General features: G+C 40.5%; 1 protein-coding gene across 1 annotated transcript in view; it reads left to right on the top strand.

Annotated features, from left to right (window-relative positions):
* Positions 1 to 4,040: 4,040 nt before the first annotated feature.
* The window catches only part of EPB41L4A (erythrocyte membrane protein band 4.1 like 4A), a 116,421-nt gene continuing 99,304 nt past the window's right edge, over positions 4,041 to 21,157 (top strand). Inside the window, exon 1 of the mRNA XM_021524791.2 lies at positions 4,041 to 4,258. Coding sequence (XP_021380466.1) covers positions 4,160 to 4,258 — 99 coding nt within the window. The 5' untranslated portion in view covers positions 4,041 to 4,159. The remainder of the gene's footprint in view (positions 4,259 to 21,157) is intronic.

The raw sequence follows: 21,157 nt of genomic DNA, 5'->3' as shown, positions 1-21,157 counted from the left end.
GAGTGTTAAGTGTGTGTTTACAGTGTTGCAGTCTTCTGGGGTCTTGTAAATGTGTGAAGAAAATCAATAATTTATTATCACTCAGTCCCATGTCAGTTCAGAGGATCTCAAGGCATTTATTGCATAGAATTACTAATACATGTAATCAGCTCAAGTTTACTTTTTGGCCTTCTAAGATTTTTTTTTATGTTCTGTTTTGTTTGCCTGTGTGGGTTTGTTTTATATTATCCTTGCACTGTATATCTGAACTTTGTCCTTTCTGTAACATATTTTGTAATTAAGTGGTCTTAACTGGCTTGCCTTGCTTTAAGGACTCTAAATGCATTGTGTAGAGCATTATGTCAACATTTTTGCAGGAAATATAAAATTGATTAATATCTGAATAAATTTATTTTCACAGTGTTTTTGACCATAGATTCCAATGGTGCAGTGTAACAAATTTTTGCCTCTGAATACTGTAAAATGCTATGTGAAAAGTATTCTTTTTCCACTGCCTGCTTTGCTCCTCTTTTTGGATCCAAGAACCACAAATAAGTAGAGTTCTTAACAGCATGTTGAAACTCTGGAGAACCAGAGTGGCAGGGCTGAGGACAGGTGTGTCTGTGCGGATGGGCAGTGCCAAACCAGAGCAGTGCAGTGCTGCTGAGGGAGCTGTACTTATTTTCCCTGTAAATACCAGAGACCCTACTGAACTGTTGAACAGTTTTCTCAGTGAGATTTTTTTCTTTAACGGAAGATACATTCAGGATTGTACATGTAGCCCAGAGAGTATGTGCTCTTTCTCTCAGTTTTCATTTAAATCTTCTTGCATTAGATCTCAGTCCTTTTTCTCTGCTCATTGTTTGAGCAGGGAGCTGAGTCCAGGAGACTTGTTTTTACATGTAAAGAAGAATGAAGAGCTTGCTTTGTGCCTCTCTTAAACTTTTCACTCAGTCACTGGAAGCCCACATAGATATGATTCAGGAATTGCATTCCTACATATCAATGGATAATAGTGATAGATAAACGGTACTGATAACAGCTAAAATAAGTCATCATAACTCCTGCTACATTATCAACTTGCCAGCAAATACGAGCAAAACTGTGTAAAAATGAGAGAGAAAGCAGATATGCCATGCTGTGTCTTTTGGGCAGTGAAATTGCTGGTATGTTAGAATATGGATATAGGTCACTTCATGTGTAGGAGTCCTTGTGCTACCATTGTGGCGCCTTGTTTATACAATCTCATTGAAAATACCACATTACAGCTAAAACTGAACATTGTAATGAGGGTGTACTGGATCACAGAGGCTGTAGTGTGTTCTGCTGGCTACTTCATCAAACAGGCAATAGACAAAAATGCCTTTATGCTCTGGTCCTGTACTTACATGCCTGAGTTAAACATGTCCATAAGTGTTTGTGTGATGAGAGCTTACATCAACAAGTTTCCCTCTGCAGTGCTTGACCTGTGTTTTTTATTGTACAGAGAAGTAAAAAGGAGCACAGTTTCCTAATGGATTTGGAAAACAGATGACTATCTCAGCATCTTCATGAGCTGTGAGCTGGTATTGATACTTGAAATACTGAGGCAGGGCTGGTCATCTGTAACATGGTGCTCCGAGGAAAGACTGGGCCCTATGTTTTTACCCCCTTGTTGTTTTGATTTCCTGAGCTTCTCAGGACTCATACTGGTTCATAGTCTAGATCACATCTATTCTGTCCCCTCTTCCTTTTCTCCCTTGGCTGATTTTCTCACTTCTGAAGTTCAGAAATCCCTCCCAGGTTTCCACCTCAAGTAGCAGGTTCTGGTACTCCCTCTTCATCGAGTGCTTAGCTGTTGGCAATAGATGGCTAGGAGACAAATTCATGAGTTAACTTCTCTGTGCTTTAAATGCTAGCATCAGCTCTACATAACTGTGTATTTTGTATTTTCCCCATGGACCAATTGGCTAATGTGCAGCAGCACAAAATAGATTTTCAAAAAGAGAAGACATGAAATAGTTCCCTTGGACAGCTTATAAGCAACATATAGCCCAGAATAGTATTGATAAAACTGCTCAGATTTAGGATTGTGATTGTAGCTATATGAACACTTAAAATTATCAGTAAAGATTTTGAAGCAGTTTTGAGTTCATGGACCCCTCCCTCTCACTTGATCAACCAGTGATTTACACATATATAATGACTTTAACTGACTTAGATGGTAATTTATGTCACAATGTGCATGATATATGGATCTAAATAGACTAAAGAGAAGGGAAAAGGAACCATCTGTTCTCTAGAAAATTGTCTGCTGTCAGAGGCACTCAAAAACTGTTTGAAAAATATGTTTAGAAAACCAAGAGTAAATTTCCTAAATTTTCTGTGCTTTCTGGACGGCGATCTCATTGGGTACACATTGCCCAGGAAAAAAGGTTAGGAACTTGAATTTTTAAACTTTGGTTAGTCTTCATAAATGTTTCTAGGTCTTTCAAAAGACTTTGTTTTTTATCAACCTATATATTGGGTCTTTGTCCCGATCTTCCCAGTGCTCATGGATTATAGTTTTTTTGTAGCTACAGGATGGATATAGAGATCCCAACACCCCAAGGTCCAAGTTCAAACATGAAAATGAGAGTGTCATTTCTTGGGAGCAGCAGGGTTATATTTAGGACAGGTGTTTAAAAGCAGACTTAACTACATATCCAGTATGTTTTGCAAATATAATTTCCTTGTGCCCCTCTCTTATGCTACATGAAAAAGCTACTGTCTGTAAGAAAAGCACTTCTGCATATTTTTAAATTTATACATGTGAACTTCTTCAATAGAACGACTCATGCATACAGATTTACATAAATGCACAGGCACCTGTGGGATCAGGGCTTGACTTGTAGGATCCATCTTCTACCTGAGAGGGGAAAATCCTGGAGGTTAGGTATGTGCAGCAATGAAAGTGGATTGTTGTGTGCTCCAGAAACTATAGAGAGCAACTGCAAAAGCAGTTGGAGGGTCTCTCGTGTTCCTCCTTTTCTTTGTTTGTTGGGCTTTGGTTTCAATTTTTAAAATTTATTTAAAAAAAAAATGTATCTGTTTATTTGTTTTTAATACCGTTGCTTTGTAAATTAAATGTACCTGTAGCAAGCTCAGTATTTAACAGCAGATGGAGAATAGACTTCCGATGTAGGGCACTTTCAAAAATTCAACTTCTGCCGTACCCTTCACTCGTGGTGTCTCCTGAAGCGCTTCTTTGTCAAGCACAGGCACAAAACCCGCTCCTCAACCTGACGCCGCGGGAGCGGAGCCGGCGCAGCCCGCAGGGGTCAGTGCTGCTGCGGTGACCGGGCCGGGGCCGCGGGGACGGGCAGCGGTGCCCAGCGGCAACGGGGATAACGGGGGCGCGGGCTGGCACAGGGACGGGGATGGTCCCCGCCCCACGGCAGAGGGCAGCGAGGGCCAGGCCCGGAACGCCGGTGCCGTGCCATGATGCGGCGCGGCTCCGGTGCCGGGCAGGTGCCGTCCGCCGCTCTCCGCCCCGGGGGAGCCCCGCCCGGCGGCCGGCAGGAGGCGGCCGGCGCTGCCCGGCCGCTGGGTCTCTCTTCCTCCATCCCTCCGCCCCCGACGGGGAGGAGGCGAGCGCTGCCGGCGCCCCCCCGCACGGCCGCGGGCAGCCGGGGGAGCAGCCCAGCGCCGGCCGGGCGCTGTCACCGCTTCGCTCCGCCCGCAGGTCCGCGGCCGGAGGTAACGCGCTGGTCGGGCGGGGACCACCCCCGCGCCCCGGCTGCGGCGGCGGAGCGCGCTCCCCCGGCCCTGCTCCTGCACACAAAGGGGAGGCGCGGAATCGTGCGCGGACGGGGCGGAGGACGAGGCGGGTGGGCGGCTCGGTACCTCCCCGGGGCGGCAGCGGCGGGGGAGCCGCCGTGACAGCCGGGCGCGGGCGGGGGCTGTGCCCTGGGATCCTTCCTAAAGAAGCCGCCGGTCCTTTTTCTTCCCTTTCCCGCAGAGAGAGCCCGGCAGCCCCGTCCAGGCTGTTCCCCGGGATGGCGGCGGGCCGCCCCGCGGGGCTGGGCGCTGCGCCCTAGCAGCTGCCGGCTCCATCCGCGCAGCCGGGCGCGGCCCCGACCCAGCCGTGCCTCAGCCCCTCTCCGCCGCCGCCCGAGGCTCTTCTCGCCTCCCCGCCCCGTCTCCGGCCATCGCAGCAGGCATGGGCTGTTTCTGCGCGGTCCCGGAGGAATTTTACTGCGAAGTTTTGCTCCTGGACGAGTCCAAGCTGACCCTGACCACACAGCAGCAGGGCATCAAGGTAAGGACGCCGGCCGGGCTGCCGAATAGCGTTGCGGGAGAGCCCGCGGGGCTGCCCGGCGGAGGCTCCCTCCCGGCTGCGCTGCGGTACCCGGGAAGGGAGCAGCGGCAGAAAAAAGGGGTTTCGGGAAGCGAAGGAAAAACGTCGTAACTTTGCTTAAGGTCGCGCAAAGGACAGATGGATCAGGGTGACGCGCGCTGGTGGGGCAGACGTGGCTCTGGAAGGCTTCACATCGAGTGGCTTAAAGCGAGCAGGTGCCGACCACCCCGTGGCACTCGGGACGCTCGGCGCAGAGGTATTGTTCTGTACCTGCCAGCGCAAGAAAAGAGAAGGCGGCTGTGTGCACGGAGTGTTGCGTACCCGCGTTGAGTCATTCCCTGCTCCCTCTGCCTTGGGACGCGCTCTCCCGGGAAAAGGCCGGGGACAGCGGTGCGGGGCGGGCTCGCAGCAGCTTCCGAGCGCAGGGAAGCTCCAGCCGCCTCCCCAGCCCGGTGTCCTGTCGCCCGCCGGTGGGAGCAGCTCCTGCGCCGCTGCAGCGCGCTCGGCGTGGATGAACTCTTCAAAGTAGTCATCTGCCAAGCGCTAATGAGCCCTGACAGAGCTTGTGAAAATTGAGATTTTTCTAAAGGCCCTTAACTTAGTCTTGTTTGGTTAAGCCTGATGACAGCTGATAGCATGTTCCAGACACTTGAAGTCCTTGTTCGAAGAGCCGGGGACATGAATTTATTAGCAATGAAAGAACGTGGTTTCACTGTTGGATTGTTGGATCAGGGAAAAAAAAAAAAAAAAAAAGGAAAGAAAAAAAATTCAAAGAAAGAAATCAGTCCTTCTAAAATTTATTGTTAGAAAGGGCTGACCAATTTTACCTAAGACATCCAAAGAACAAAATTCTGTATGCCTTTATGTTTTAGCTTGAATGATTGAAGCTTGGTGAAGCAACTAGGGAAAGGAGAATCTGAAGGAGGGTGGTGGAGAGAGGGAGTTTACATTTAACAATATATTTTCAACCGTAAACAGTGGTATTACCAGGGCTGCAGGTATTCTGAATTGTCAGGCTTTGCTGAATCAACTGTCTGCAGATAGGCCCGTAAATCTATGCTTAGCACAGAGGAGTAAGCAAATCACAGTGACTCTGGAATTCAGTACCTGTGCAGGGTCTTTGAAGTCTAAGTTTAGACACTTCTGAAAAACCTTACCTTTCTATGTGCAGGTGTGGGTGTGTATATCATGCACGGTTTTGTGCAGTAAATGTACAGTCGTAGAAGTATGTTAAAAGTGTAATCTGCAAAGATAGTCCTATGAACTGAAAGTGAAGGGTTTGTGCAGCGTCTAATAAAAATTAATATCCCATGGGAAAGAAAGAGTCTGAAGATGTAACTTTTTTCCAAGAATGCATGACTTACAGTGTTGGGAACTGTCTAGTCATTTTCTTAGTTTAACATGAGGGTGTGTTTTCCTGCCATTCTTAGTGTGATCTGAATGTGGTATAATGCTGAATATTTGATCCCTTCTACTGCTCCTTCTCTGTCTTGAACCCAACCACAGAGCAGTCATGAAATCAGCTGGAACAGTGTGTGGATCTGACAAGAAAAGTAGTAGTTCATTAACATTTTGGCATAGACACACTGCACAGCAGGAAACCTTAGGGAAGGGAGAATCTCCCTTTTTTTAGCAGCCTGTTTTCTGCGTTTTCTTTTTCTTTCCTTTATTTTAAGATAAAGTTTGTGCATGGTGAAGCCACACCCCAGTGCTGTAGCTCCATAAGCCTTTGAAAACCCAAAGTGAGGAACTGCAGAGCTCTCTCCCAGACACTGGCTTCCACCATGGTGCCCTCCCCTGCCTTTGTACCCAAACAAGTGTTTGTGCAGCTGTGCATAAAGAGCAGCTCCTGTTCAGCTGAAGGGAGGCCACTGGTTTGCCATTTACTGGGTGAGCCTTTAGCTGGACCTTTGTGCCCTGGTCCACTTCATAGCTGGAGGATGGCAGAAACGGCTTTCAGCTCAGTCCTGGCTTCTGTTATTTTCAACTACTCAGGGGACATTTGTGTTGTTATTATTCTACAGCTTTCCAGGGATGTAATATTATTAATTCTCAGTGAAACAGAACATAATGTTTGTCATATTCTGTCATGCTTTGTCATTTGGCACTTTAACCTTGAAATACAAATGTTTTATTCTAAATATTTTTAAATGTACTCATGTAAAAGCAGACACTTTTATCTTTAAGGTGTTTTCTTTTTAATTGGTGTTTCAGCTTTGGCACCTGAGTATAGTTTGTAAAAGTTCGTATGTATTTCATTTGGAAACAACATTTTTTTAAAAAAAACCATTTCCTTAGAACTACAGATTCTGGATGTGATCTTCCTTTTGCCATCTTCCCTTTTAGTTTGGTTCAGAGACACATGGGAAACAAGCTTTTGGTGCTCTTTCACAGATCTTGAATTGTTACAGGAGCAGGATTTTTAAATGGTTATACAAGCAACTTTGTTCTCTTATTTTCCCCCAAGCAGATGCACATCTGTTAGAAATAAAAACCACAGCTCTACAGCTTTTGGTTATCTATGTATTTGCTTGATATTAGTGGATATAATCCTACTTGCTTTGAAGGGTGAAAGGCAGTGCCCTGCAGGAGTCTGGGGCAAGTTTGTTTCCTTAGGGAATTGGATCTGAAGTAGATACTTGTGTCCAAAGAGTTTTGAGGATGCATTGCTTAGTTTACATAGTGGTTATTTCTGCTTGTCAGCAACTCTATGCATCAAACCATGACATTTTTAAATTACAATTTCATTGATGCATTCTTCATACTACAGTGGGCTTCAAACCGTACTTCACATTGAAACAACAAGCAGAGGTGACAAGACTGAGACTTTGAGTGCAATTTAGGGATGGATACTTGTCTCTGTGGACTTCAGAGAGCTTGCTAGGGAAGGGATTTGTTTTCTTCTGGCTTCCAAGTGGGGAAGCTGAGATGGAAAGAGGTCAAAAGGCTTTTTCAAGGTCATACAAGGAAACAACTTCCCTTTGCTATTAGGGTGATAGCAACTGACCATTCTGCCATGGACCATACTTTCTGGAGGGGTTTGTGAGGAATTCTTCCTCAAAATGATTTTATCAGCATTGCTGTTCTCCCTTTCTCTCTTTGTGGTTTAAGGTTAGAGAACTGCTCTATGAAAATGTATAAGCTGGCTCTCCAACACTGAGGTTTACAGGAGGCTGATGAGAATTATTAGGTAATCAGGAAAGGAGGCCATCCGGTGTCTCATAATATTAATTTTTATGTTTCCTTATAGTATATTAACAGAGATATTCTGGAGTACATGCATTGAGATAAAAATGTGATGGCAATTGTTAGTCACAGCAATTTTGGAATGGAAGAGGCTATTCACCACATTCTTGTACAGTTTGTCTAGTCAAAGTATATGGCCTCAGATGGAGACAGCTTTTCCTCTTAAAAGGGTGTTCAAGTTTCCAGACCCAGCCGTGGAAATGGATTTTTGCTAAAGATATAGTAAGAATCAGCTGCCTGCTGAAAAATAATCACTTATCCAGGACTGCTACTTTGTCTTCTCTTCACATACACTAAACAATACTTTAGGCATTTTTATGGTATTGTAGTTCATGTGTTGATGTCACAAGACATGTTAGTGGTCTATTGATGTGATACCTGACTGAGGGGTTGTGGGCATTACATATTTTGCCTCTGTTAAGAACTGGGCTAATTGTCCTTGTAAACAGTGGTGTGTCTTATTGCACAAATTGTTTTTGGAGGTTAAGGAAAACCTCTGTGGGCCCTTAAAAATAATGCCTTGAAACCTATTTGTGATCAGCTGTTTGATAAATATTGCTCATCTTGTAATATATATGTTACAGGAATTAAGGACCCTTTTCTGTCCCCCTAGAAAATAATATTTAAGGAAGATATTTGTGTCTGTTTTTTTTTCCTGAAGAAGCTAAAAATTATATGAAGCACCTGTATCTCATGTTTGCATCTCTTTGGTTGGAACAAAGATTTAAAAAAAAATATTAGATACTTTCCGCAGTGAAGAAGTTCTCTAATTAGTCTTAAGCCATCTGGTCATTGCACTTTTGAAGCGCTCCTTGAAATTCCTCTCTGAGCAGAGTTGTTATGCTCTGTTTAGATTGACATGTGTGATGGGCCAACAGCAGTATTTTATTAGAAGAGAAGTGATGATACACAAAGTCTTCCTTGGAGAAGTGTATGTTCTGTAATATTATTTTATTAGGTGGTTCCATTTATTATTGGTGGCCAGTGATATTATGGCCATCATATCACTTACTTGATGATTTACTGAGAATTTAGCAGAAGGATGATTTAAAGAAAACCCCAAACCCTTGCCTCGAAAAAAAAAACAAACAAACAAAAAAAAAAAAAAACAAAACCAAACAAACAAACAACAAAAAAAAAAAAAACCAAAGAAAAGAAGCAAACTTGAAATAGAGAGTGACTAATATTAGTAACTGTGTTAAATAACTGGATTATTAGTAACTGTGTTAAATAACTGGATATGTAAAAATTATTCTGGTGTTTTCTTTTTTGGTTGGTTTTAATTTATTTTTTTTTTTGGGGGGGGGGGTTGTTTATTTGCTTTTTACTTTTTCTTTTGTTTTGTTTGACTTTTTTTCAGTCCCCAGTGAAGCTAAGCAGTTCCAGACTTCATGTCTTTAAAATGCAGTGTATACAGAAAATATGGGGTGCACTTTCCCATCAAGCTATATTAGCTATAAGTATACCAAGGAGCAGTCTGGGAATGATAGGGATCTATTTTTTTTCCCAGTGAAAATGCTTAATTAATGCATTTGATAGCAGGAAATAGAATCCTATGAATAGAAAGAACTTATATTGTGTTAATTGTTTTTAATTGTGAGTTAGCATTAAATCAAATTGTTAGTAATTTGCTGTGAATATGGAATGTATTCTCTATGAAAGTGATTTCTGCTGGTTTACTTCTCTACATTTTACTGGGAAAGGAAGGCATCTTTTTTGTGAGAAATTTTTAAAATTTTATAGTTATGACAGAAATCTGAGAAATCTTTTTAAAGGTAGATTGCTGTTGCTTTCTACCTATGGTAGTTCACCACCTACAGGAATTACTAAACTGAAATATCAAAGTTCAAACATATTTAATCATATTTTCCTCTGCCCTCTTTGGTATTGATTAATAAAGAAATAATTGATTAATATTTCAAGGCAGATTCTTCTTGATATTCTCTATATTGATTTGAAAAGAATAGTTAATAAAAAGTGAATTGATTAAAAGGACACAATCTCAGTCTTGTTTCAACCTTGTAATATATTTTCTTTATAAAGCAACAGTTCTGTTATATGTATATATTTGCATAGCAGCAGGAAAACTACACAGAAAATATAATCAAGTTCCAAGTGTGAATAAATACTCATTTTTTTCTTTAATACTGTTGACACTATACATCTAAGGATTGTCTGTAGCAAGAGAAACAGAGAAAATGTTAACAAAAAAGTAAGTTACACAATTCTACTTGTGCACAATTCTAGTTGACAGAGAATGAAAGGAACAAAATGGCTCATGAGCATTGCTACTAATTGTTCCACAAACATCTGTGTCACAAATTTGAGATAGATTACTAATTTCACCAGTATCTTTGCAGATGAGGCCAGCAATCTTGAATACCCCATGAATTAACCATAAACTAAATGAACAATGAGACACTTTCTTTTTCTTAGGTTCACTTAACTAAATTAATGAAACCAGCATGACAACAAGAAGGAAATCCATTAACTTCTAAATGGAAGTTAATGTCTTAGTCAACCTGAGGCTTGAGCAATAATATTATCAGAGGTGTCTGCTCTGTTTTCACTGAGCAGTAATTTCATAATAGGACTGGGGCAAATGTGAGCTGTGTGAGGCTGGGAGGCTTTTTTATTGTACAGTTTTGGGTTTATGTAATTTGGATTGAGCATTTCTTATATTAAAGTATTTAGTATTGTTAAATATAATTTCTTGATATGTTATTCATTTTAGTTCCTGAGAATTCTGGAGTAAAATTCAGCTGCAGAATTGCAATCTTTCCCTCTAAAAAGAAAATTGCTAAAAATCATCACATGATATGAGGAGAAATCTTGAAGAGACTGAATTGAAAAGATGTTTCATAAAGAGAATGTTTCTAGAAGCTAAAATTTGATGTCACTCCATGCTGTAAAAATATCTGTTTTCAAGATGATATTGAACATGTACGAGAAAAAGAGAAATTATGTATTGGTTATGTTGCATCATTATTAATTTCTGGGTTTTTTTCTAGAAATATGAGAGATTTTAATTTTTTTTTAATCTATTTTCCTAAAGGAGATTAAATTTTGTAATGATAGGTCAGCTATATTACCTTCACTTTTTTCACAACTGATATATTTGCAAGCGAATAATCACATTTCAGTATTTGGGTATAATTTTGCAAACTACATTTTTAAGTGCACATTTTAGATGCTGCTTTTTGATCAGATCTTGTGCTTGCTGCATACCTATTTAATTGCAGAGTTTAAAATGAAGATTGTAATTTCTGTATTGATTGAACTTTTGTTCCCACTTCTTCTGTTGCATCCTGAGTTGTGGATGGCTGAACACTGTGGGCACCAAGGTCAAAAGGACATGCTCGAGGTCAACCCATGCTATTATTCTAAATTGGAAAACCAATAGAAACATTGCAAAATGAGAGCTCTGCTCCTTTGGTTCTGCTGCAGCATGAAGAGTTTTGCTGCCTGTTTTGCCAAGCGGGAAACATGCTTAATCTGCTCTTCTTGGCTTGTGGCCACAAACATTGATTTCTTTAAAGGAAAGACACTTTTTGTGAATGGTAATTCTAGCAGTACCTTTCCAGAGGAAAGAAGACACCTCAGAACTTCCTTTGAATTCATATACAAATTGTCTTTATTGAAAGTAACAACAAAAATTTAATATACTCGCATAGGCATTTTTGATCATTCTAGATGGAAACCCCTATTGGGTTGAATGTACCATTAACCTGTGGTACTAGGGTAGCTATGTTAAAGTTTGGTTGTTAGAGGCCTCAGAGGTCTGTAAAGATTCCTTTTTAAGAACCCTTTCTTTCCTCTTGCCCTTCATTATTTCTTTTTAATTCTGTCTTGGTGTGAAGGAAGTGCATGCAAATGGCAAACTCCCCTTCCTGTCAGGAGTTTGCATTAGTTATGCTTGGTAAGAGCAAGCTTAAGGCTTTATATTCAGTGAAATCCAACTGCTCCTGCTTATATTTAAAAGAAATAATAAAGTCATTACAGTAAATGGTGGTTACTAATGCGAAGGAAAAGTGGACCTAATTTGTATGGTTGATGTGCTTATTTATTTGTCAATATTTATATTTTAAACTCTGCAGGATTACAACTGGCTGATGATAAAGCAGAGAAGAAGGCAATCTATCTTCCTGTAGTTTTTGAAGTTTTGGGTATCTGGGTAAAATCTCTCTGTGCCTGAGTGAGCCAATTTGATGATAAATGGCTCAGCACTTCAATACTTTTCCTGTGTTCTCAGGAAAGTAAGAACTGAGTACACTGAAGAATAAATTCTCTTGTTTGTGTGAGAGACAGAATGCCTTTTAGGAATGGAAAGGAAAGACCTTCAGTATCTCAATTCCATGAAAAGAATTTGGAAGGCAGAAAATGGCAGTTTCCCTATATAATTAGTAGTAAAATTTGGCATAACTACTAATGTAGGCAAGCACATGATTTAACACTTTATAGAACTAAAGGCACTTGATCATCTTGTAGAATTGATCCAGAAGAAGGTTCATCCAAACAAAACCCACTGGGTCTGGTTCTTGTTTTCCACATATTATGTATATTACAGAAAAAGTTCTCATTTATGTCTGAGAAGAGGTTATTTGTAGTGTTTTGGAAAATATTTTCTATCTATAATAATACTAATTTGTGTGTTATATAGAATATCTAGTTTATTTTATTATTAATATTTTAAATATATTAGCTATGGGAAAAAAATTACAGTTCTTGCTTTCATTCCACAGTTTCATTCAGCTTCTCAGTGTCACAGTGTAAAAGAGTTGTGACAAACTTCTTTCCTGTTTGGTGGATGAATGGTAGCTGGAAGGAATGTAATGGGGTTTTGTTCTTTTCCCCCCTTAGAGCAAGAATTGTCTTCAAGGGAGACTGCATTGAGAGCCATAACAGAAAGTAAATTTTCTTTTTATGCTGTTTGTGAGTACCACAGGAAGCTGGTGGAACTAGGAGTTCGGAATGATAAAAATTAGGAGGAATGCATGGGAGACTAATGAGGGGTGAATTCAGCACTGATTTGGGACTTGAAGCAAATGATTTAACACCCCTTGTGAGCAGAGGTAATCCTACAATGCTGGTGTGACAGGCAACATGGGAGCAGATTCTCCACATCTCTCTTGAGGGTGCCTCAAACTGTCTGCAAAATTCGCTGTTTTGAAATGAGTTTTGCTCTGTTGGGCCAGCACCAGATACAGAAGAATGCTGCATTAGGCCCTGATTCTGTGCTGGTGGAGTTTGCTGTGCTGTAGAAGGTGGCTGTAATTTATAAAGTGGTGTAATCTCATTATGGCCATCAAAAGGAATGGAAATCACATGTCAGAACCAAGTAGGACTGGAAGGCCATGACTGCCAGCATTTCTTCAGTATTTGTTCCCACAGAGGGATCCTCAGATCCTCATTCCCTGTGGTTCCTGTGGCTGTGGGAAGTGAGAAGGATTGCAAGGGGCTTGTTGCAGCCTGACACTTCCACGCTGTGTCACACAGAGCCCAGACCTCCCCCACAGGGGTCCTTTCAAGTGTGCTTCAGCCTGACAGGCAATCTTTTGTCTGTGTGGTTGATTTGTTTACTTAATATGCCAGGACAAAAAAAAGCTGAATGTCAGACTCTCATAATTCTGATTGTCATAGCATGACTGTAAGGGGTGTGTGATATGTGTTGGGGTGCCTTGAAGGGACAAGACTGCAAATAATCCTGAAAGCTGTGCCTGGATTTCCCTTCAGCACAAATTAGGAACCTCAGGAGGGACCATGGGAGAGAGGTAGCTTAAGTTCAGTGGTGGGGATTGTGAGAAAAAGTTCTTGGGCAAATGAAGGAGAGTTGCAAATGGACAGAATGGCCTTGCAACAAACAAACTTTTTTGTATTGCAATTTGCTTTGTGAAAGAAGGGGAGAAAGCCACAAGACTTTGTAGAGGAACCTTTTGATGAGGTGTGTGAATGTCCTGACCTGCCCTCAGCTTTTTAGGTTTAATTTCCATTGGCTGCTTTGGGTAGGGGAAGAGGAACTGGGGAGGGGAGGAAAAGGAGAGGGGAGGATGAAAAACATAAAAAATGTTTTTTTAATAGTATTTTCAGAATGGAATAAAGCCCTTATGTTCAAAAGATCAACTATTTTCCCCCTGTTTTGAAGTGATGTCCCCCTTCAGCTGTATTCTTCCCTCAATTACTTTTCACTTTCTAAAAGTCCCATATTTTATTTTTGTGTGCAATATGTAAGTTGGCTGAACACTTCAGTTCTCTTTTCAGTGTCTGTGTCCTTCTGGAACATAGCAAACTCTAAAGTTGTGGGAAACAAAAGCTTCTGGTACCCTTCAAAGGATATCTACCACAATTATTCTGGGTTTTTAGAGAAGCCTTTTGTTCTTAACAAATGCATTTCTGTTGACAAATTGTAATACCTTTAAAATCACCTCTGACTTTCTCCAAAAATGGGTAATATTCTGGAACTCTCCCAATGCTCCAGGTTGGGATGGATGAGATTTACTAAAAACATATTCTTGGCCTTGAGGTTCCTTTATCTGTGTCGTCAGTGTCTCAAAGCAGCTCCTGAAAGAGCCAATTCTCTTTCTTGGACCACCATTTAGTAATGTTTCTTTTTTTCCCTGTAAAAGCAATTGTGAGTTACCATGGTCTTCCCTGGATTGGAGAATACTTGAAATTTTGTACCTGGTTTCTATTCCAATGTCAATGGCATGTTTTGGAGTGCTTTGGCACCAACTTCAACTGGAGCCAAATTGAACCCAACTTTTCTGTGAGCAGGTTCAATTAATAAATATAAATTTATTGGAAAGAAAAAGTGTTATTTCTTGGATGAAGGTGACAGATGTTATTCATGTAAAATATACAAAACCTCTACCCTTTTAACAGAAGTCAAATCTTTTTCTTAATCATCCTTGGCCTTTCATCAGTATTCAGATCTTGTATCTGTTTAGAGCATGAAAGCCATGTTTGTTGTTTCCGTGTCTGAATCTTTATTCTTTTCTTTTTCGCACTTTCCTCAAAAAAATCTTCTACAGAACCAGGTTTCATGAACTGTTTCCTGAACTCTTTGTTTAAAGGAAAACTGTAATGCTGACCATGTTTGTTTATGAAAACAAACTGCTGCTTTGGGACCAGGTGAATAGAAGTCAGAACAAAGTATCAAAAAAAAAAAAAAAAAAAGGTTTAATTTTGGTATTATCTGTGTGTTTATCTCCTACAGAAATTGGAGGGGTCTTGGTGAAATGAAGTTGTTTTGGGGAGAGGAATCTATAAAATGTCAAAACCAAGGTAGTTCTAAGTACTGTTGTTGTTTAAAATCTTTCTTTGCAGTGTTTGTAGTTTTGTGAAAGCTGAAAATTTTTCCTGGGGCATGGTAAAGTTCCAGAAGCAGGCAGAAGTTCTGAAGGAAAGCTTAACTTCAGCTTGACATACTGTGTTGAGAGGAAGGTTTGATTGGGATGGAGTTAAACCACTTCCACTGAGGGGTGAGAATTAATCAAACCCACTTTTTTTGTTATAGATATATTTTCATTTTCCTATTGCTTAGTCTGTATCTCAGATCATGACACTTTCAGTAATCTTGATATTTATTTATTAATTAAATTAAATTACTTGATTTGTTTATTTATGATAAATTTTTGTTTTGTTCATGAGTTTTAGAAAAAATTGGGTTGAAGATTTGCTGTAGGGCAGCACACAGAAATATTTCTGCTGCTGTGTGTGACATACACACACAGTGTGCTAATAGAACCCTCCCTCCAAGAATATTTGCTCGGAACTTTTCACAGACAAATAGTGCCCCTAAAGAAACTTCAAAATTGAAAGAGATTTTTTTCTTCAATATTAGTTAATCCTACCATGTGTCTTACCTTGAAGAGAATTCAAACCAGACAGATTTTTATGTGCTTGCTGTACTAAGGTATAAGCATTCACTTGAAAAGTTACAAATGTACAAGTTAGTGTTAACTACTGCACTCACCTCTCTTTGAAAGTTACATAAATGTGTGCACTGCCCATCTCCATGCCCAGCTTGAGGTGATTATACTGTGTTTGTATCTAATCCACCAGTGGGTTCACACAATTCTATTGAAAGTGGCAGAGTTTCTTTGCCTTCATCTTAATATGCATTTTTTCCTACCTAATCTAACCACATAGAGCAGATGGACTTGGTATTATTAACTATAAGATGAAGAGCATCTAACATGATGCTGCTTATTATCTTGTTTTTCAAGCTTGCTGTGATTCATATTCCTTTTCTTGCATGCAGAAGGAAAATGGGATAAGAAAAATCACTTGAACTGAAGAAATTGCAGTGTAATTGAATTTTGAACATTGATTTCTGAGTGTACAGAAAAAGAAGTGAAATAATGTATTTGAGCAGCAAATTACAGGAGGCAGGACAGTGTACAGTGCCTTTAAGAAGCAGGTGTTTGCTGTGGAGTTCACTGTGCATACAAATGTGCTCGCATTTTGAAGTTGGTTAGGAACAGTTACAGGGGAAGAGGAAACCTGACTGGCCTAATACTAGCTTTTTCTATTCAGTACAGGCTTGAAAAAAGGGGGGAAATATAATAATGCAGGGAAAAGCTGGGTTTTGTTTGCAGTTTAAAGTCTGAAGCAGGAGGGGAGAACCAGAAGTATGATTTAAAGGAAGTTGCAGTAGTGTTGTGAGTATACAGAGAGAAACCTTGCACCATTTTAAGTCTGGAAGGAGGCACTGAACATTTAATTAAACAAGCCTTTGACTCAATTAGCATTCTTAGTACATAAAGTTTAGGTTATTTTTCAAGTGTACAGCTCTTACCTCTGGGAGGGAGGTACACTGTGGTTCCAGGAGCAGAGTGAATGGAAGGTTTCTAGGCCCAAAAAGTTTAAGCTTCTCTAACTTAAAGCTGCAAAGGTAGCACATCTGACAAAGGCCTAACAGGTAATTTCACAGTGAGTATTGACCTTATCTAAATCTACCCAAAATCTATTGAATCCCTTTGATCATCCCATCACCTCTGCCAGACTGTGGAGCTCTGAAACCTCAAGATTTTCTCTGCATGCAGAAATGGTATCTGACTAACTGGGTCTGCTTTCCTGGGGAAAATAAATTAGAGTCCACCTGTAGTTTGAGTATGCATTATGATAGGGCTCATGTAACATAGGTTACTCACTTGTGGGCAAAGGAATATAATGGAGAAGGTTAAAACACCTTGAAACATATTTATATATATAATTATGTTAAAAAGTAGCAGAAACAGTATTTTGGAGAAATAAAAGACTTATTGAATTGTGTCATAATAGATGACTGTTGTGAATTTTTTTCCTCTTGTTTTACCTCATTTAGATAGAAGACTGGATCTGCTTAAAAGGACACATTATTTTAAACAAGGATTTGTTCTGGTTTTTGGCTCTTGTTTCAGGGGGGAATTATATCCTCTAATGACACTCATTTAAGCCAAAATAAGTCAGTTGCTGGAATTTAGTGTTCTGCTACAAGAGGAGGAAAGAATATTCTCCTGTGTTGAATTATCTCAAATTTCATTTAAGCAATAGTATATCAACAAAAATAAAGTGCAAATCAAACAGAAGGAAATTATGCATAATAAAATAAAGAAATTGGAAGTATCTGACATTGGGAAGGAAGGGCCTGCCAGTTTCAGTGGGAATTATCATGTATCACATAATCATAGGCAGGATTGCAATAGTGCACAGAAGACACAGGTAATTCAGAACTATTTAGGTGCTTGCATAAGAGTCTTTCAAAAGTTAAAGATTGTACTGGGCACTCAGGCAACTCTGAAAACCTCTCAGGATTGAATTACTGGTTACAGAGTAAATATCAGGACAAAAGTATCACTTAAATTGAGGTACCCGGTATATGAGAACTTGACCCAGGAGCTGAGACCGGGAAGTTGCATCTCAGCTGTAAGAGCTGGCATTTTCTTATTCAATACTAGAAACAGAGTTTCTAGAATTGAGTAAGAAATTCAATGCTAGAAAATATAGAAAATTTTATGCTATTGAGGCTGTGGACCTAACAGTTTTAAGGAACAGCTTCTGCTGAGACAAAAAATGTTTGCCCCATAGCAATTCTTCACACAGGAAGGTATTAAAACTGTACTTCAAAAGGAAGGTTTGGATGTCATAGAGTCATTTAGGTGGTGACATTGAACTGAAAATGCTATGATTTATGTCGGTGTGTTACCCTATCTGAAATTCAGAAGCATTACAGTATCTAAATATTTTGCTTGTGTGTAGTATTTGCAGGCCCTTCTGATTCTTACGAGTTTCTATAGAAAGGTTTGGAAATGTGATCAAACTGGTAAATGTTCAGTCTGGTAGCAGTCCATATACATGAATAGCAAATATTTAGTAATTCAGTTTATTTTAGGTGGCACTCAGAGGTTTTAGTTGCATTACCTTTTATTTGGTATTGGCTAAGAACTTTCACTTCTTGTGGTGATGGTTCAGGTTTCATATCTTGTAGAGCTCTGATTTCTCTGGGAGGTTTAAATCTGCAATACTTCAGTCTGACTCTTACAGGAGATTTCACTTTGGTGTTTTTGTCATTGCAAAGTCTTGAATTTCTTTCTTGCTTTCATGCGAAATAAACTTTCTGTTGTCATGGTTGCAGAGAGGAACTCAAAAGCATGAACCCTGCTGACTCCTAAAACCAGTAAGCCTGCATATTTCTGTGTGGAAGCAAGTGCTATGATTTTTTTTTCCCCCTTGGAAGTAAAGTCATCATTTCTCAATGGCCAGGATTGCTTCTGTAGAACAGCAAGGACAGGAGGGAATCAGATGAGTAGGATATATAGTCAATGTATAGTGAATTACATTCCATGAGGGCATGGTCACAGTTATGTGGCTCATTCTTTACAGATTCGCTTAGTGTGATCTGTTTTTAAAAACCCCAGCTAAAGGAGCCTCCCGGGAGCTCAGCTGCAGTCCTTTGTTACTCTTGTAGTAAAAAGCTTTCCCTGACTTCTCGTCAGGGTCACGTTTGTTTTCAGTTAATCTGCTTTCATGTTTTCCTGGCTTTGGTGGGTCTGTGCACATAGTACGTTTGATCCTTAACCTTTTTCCACATCCTTCTTTATAGAACATTAGGAGACTTGATGCTAGGAGATGCTGGAAACTTTGACTTTGAGCAGAGGAAGACACCCAGGCAATTGTCTGACAGCCAGGGTTGAGGAGATTACCTGAACATAGAGCATTAAGTTGTTTGCATAGGCAAACACCACCATCTCTCCTACTCATATACCTAAGGAAAATGTCAGGATTTGGGTTGGTTTTACCTTGGCTGCTTCTCTCACACTCAGTGTTTCTGAGTACCCCCAGGAACCTTCATCTTTGTTCCTGCAGTATGTCCTCAGAGTTTTGCAGTTTCCTCTTGCCTTCCTTGAATAATTCTTCTTGTTCTGTTATTTCCTTGCTGGAAGCATCAGTCTGCTGGCCAAAGGCTTGACATGGCATGTAAATGAGCAGAGTGCAGTTCTTGTTTCTACAGCACTCGGGACAATCTGGGCTTCATATCTCTGCACTTAAAAAAGTGGGATTGAGGAAATGGTTTTTTGCTTGTTTGGTTTGTTTCACTATTTTAACTTTATGTTTTGGGAGTCAGGGATTAGTAATTGTATCTTTTACAATCCATACCACAGGGAAACTACAGTATTTTAGCATTGCTTTTTGTGTCTCATCTTGGTGATGGTAATAAAGCAGGAGGAGCAAGTGGCAAGAGGGGAAATAAGCACTGCAGTATGAAACATATACTTTAATTAAAATTGATCTTTTCAGATAGAGGTCCTTCTACCAGATACAAGTTCTCATACAATTCTTTTTTAGAAGATCTGAGAGGACCCTGAAGACTGGAAATATGTTCAAGCAAATATCTGGGATTTTATTTAAACTAAATGAGTTGACTTAAAACAAACCCACAAAACAGAGCAAAAAGATATGCAAACAAACTTCACCTACCAGTTCTGCCAACTTTATGGCCCCTCTCACCTTAAAAAATGCCTACAGCTGTGGACAGATATGTCTCTGCAGAAATAATTTTGAAATTTAAGTTCGCTGTCTTATGCATCCAATATTTATAATTTCCACTACACTGTTGCATCCAGTGTCCCTTCCCATTTCTAAATGCTTATAAAATTACTTCCCAGAGGTAAACCACAAAATTTTAGAAAGATTTTAGAAAATTCATGGTTTTTAGAAAAACTCATGATTTTTAAAAGAGCCCTCTGTTTCCAGGCATCTAGGAACAGTACAAGAGGACATAGCTTCAAGCTGTCTCAGGGTTGTACATCAGGAAGAATTTCTTCATGGAAACATTGTCCAAGCATTGGAATGGGCTGTCCAGGGATGCAGGGGAGTCACTATCCCTGAAGGTGTTCCAGAGATGACTGGACAGGGCACTAAGTGGTATGATCTAGATTGGTCAGAGTTTGGATTTGATAATCTTGGAGATATTTTTCAACCTAAAAGACTCTGTGATTTCAGGAAGTTCCTTCAAGTGAACTCATTGCTATTTGCATTCTGGTCTCAGGCTTTGAAGAAGCCATTTGTAATGGCTTCTTATTAGATTAGTTCTGACCTTTTGAGTTTGAGAAATGCTCCAGGGTCTTTGTGGTCACACTGTAATTCTGAAAGTGAAGCATTAGACTGAGACTGTAAATGGTATTTACCACTTTCTTGCCGTCTGCTATGCAGGCAGAAAAATCACAGAAACAGAAAAAGTACATTGAATCAATATTTTCCACTGTTGCTGGGTTGTTTTTCTGAAGGCCTGTAGAACTTTAGTTTAGCATTTGGCGTTGGTCTCCAATTTGGCACTTGGCTTGCTGAGATTCATGGTGTCAGGAGCAGCCTGTTTTGAGTTACACACCTAATGCACCTTCTGGGGTTGGGAGTGGCATAGCAGCACTGGTACTGTGGTTGAATTTTTAACTCTGGCACCTTTTTTTAAGATCCAAGAATCCTGAGTGCAGTGGAAATAGGAATGACACAGCAGAGGTGCTGTCCCTTCCTATTCATGCTTGTTCCAGCCTAGAATTGTTGGTATTTGTAAGTCTGGTTGTGGAGACAGGAGGCATGGAGATAGGCTTTGTAAAAGTCTATCTTCAAGTCTGATAACAGCTGCGTGTTTCTCCTCTCCTGACTTGTCCCAGCCCTGTGTAAGGTAGCCTGAGGTCTTGTTTAATTTACTCCAGTTGGAAAGTGTTCCCAGAGGAGCTGTATGTCACCTGGCCATGGCTGGAACAGGGCTGGTCCCAGCCACTCCCTTTCCTCACCCTGCCAAGGTGGTGTGGCCGGGAGGGCGTGGAGCTGGATCTCTTGGATCAAAGCCCACCAGGTTTCCTCCAAGTGAGGAGCCCCCAGTAGGGAACTTGCTGAGACTTTCCTGTTTAAGCTGTGCGGGGTGTAGAGGAGGAATGAACCTGCTGTCTTCCTTCAAATACCCATCATCCATGAGGGGGTGAGCAGTCTGAGCACTGCCATCCAATGCCCTGTAATTTGAACGACAGGCACAAAGGCCTCTGGCTGCAGCCAGTGGGTTTTACCAAGGACCTTCTCTAAGGGCACTCTCAGAACAGCTTTGCAGTTTGTTAGTCAGAGATACTAATGTCTCTG

The sequence above is a fragment of the Lonchura striata genome, chromosome Z (assembly GCF_046129695.1).
Source record: "Lonchura striata isolate bLonStr1 chromosome Z, bLonStr1.mat, whole genome shotgun sequence".
Lineage (NCBI taxonomy): Eukaryota > Metazoa > Chordata > Aves > Passeriformes > Estrildidae > Lonchura > Lonchura striata.
The sequence above is the reverse complement of the archived record's forward strand: the minus strand, read 5'-3'. Positions and strand labels throughout refer to the sequence as shown.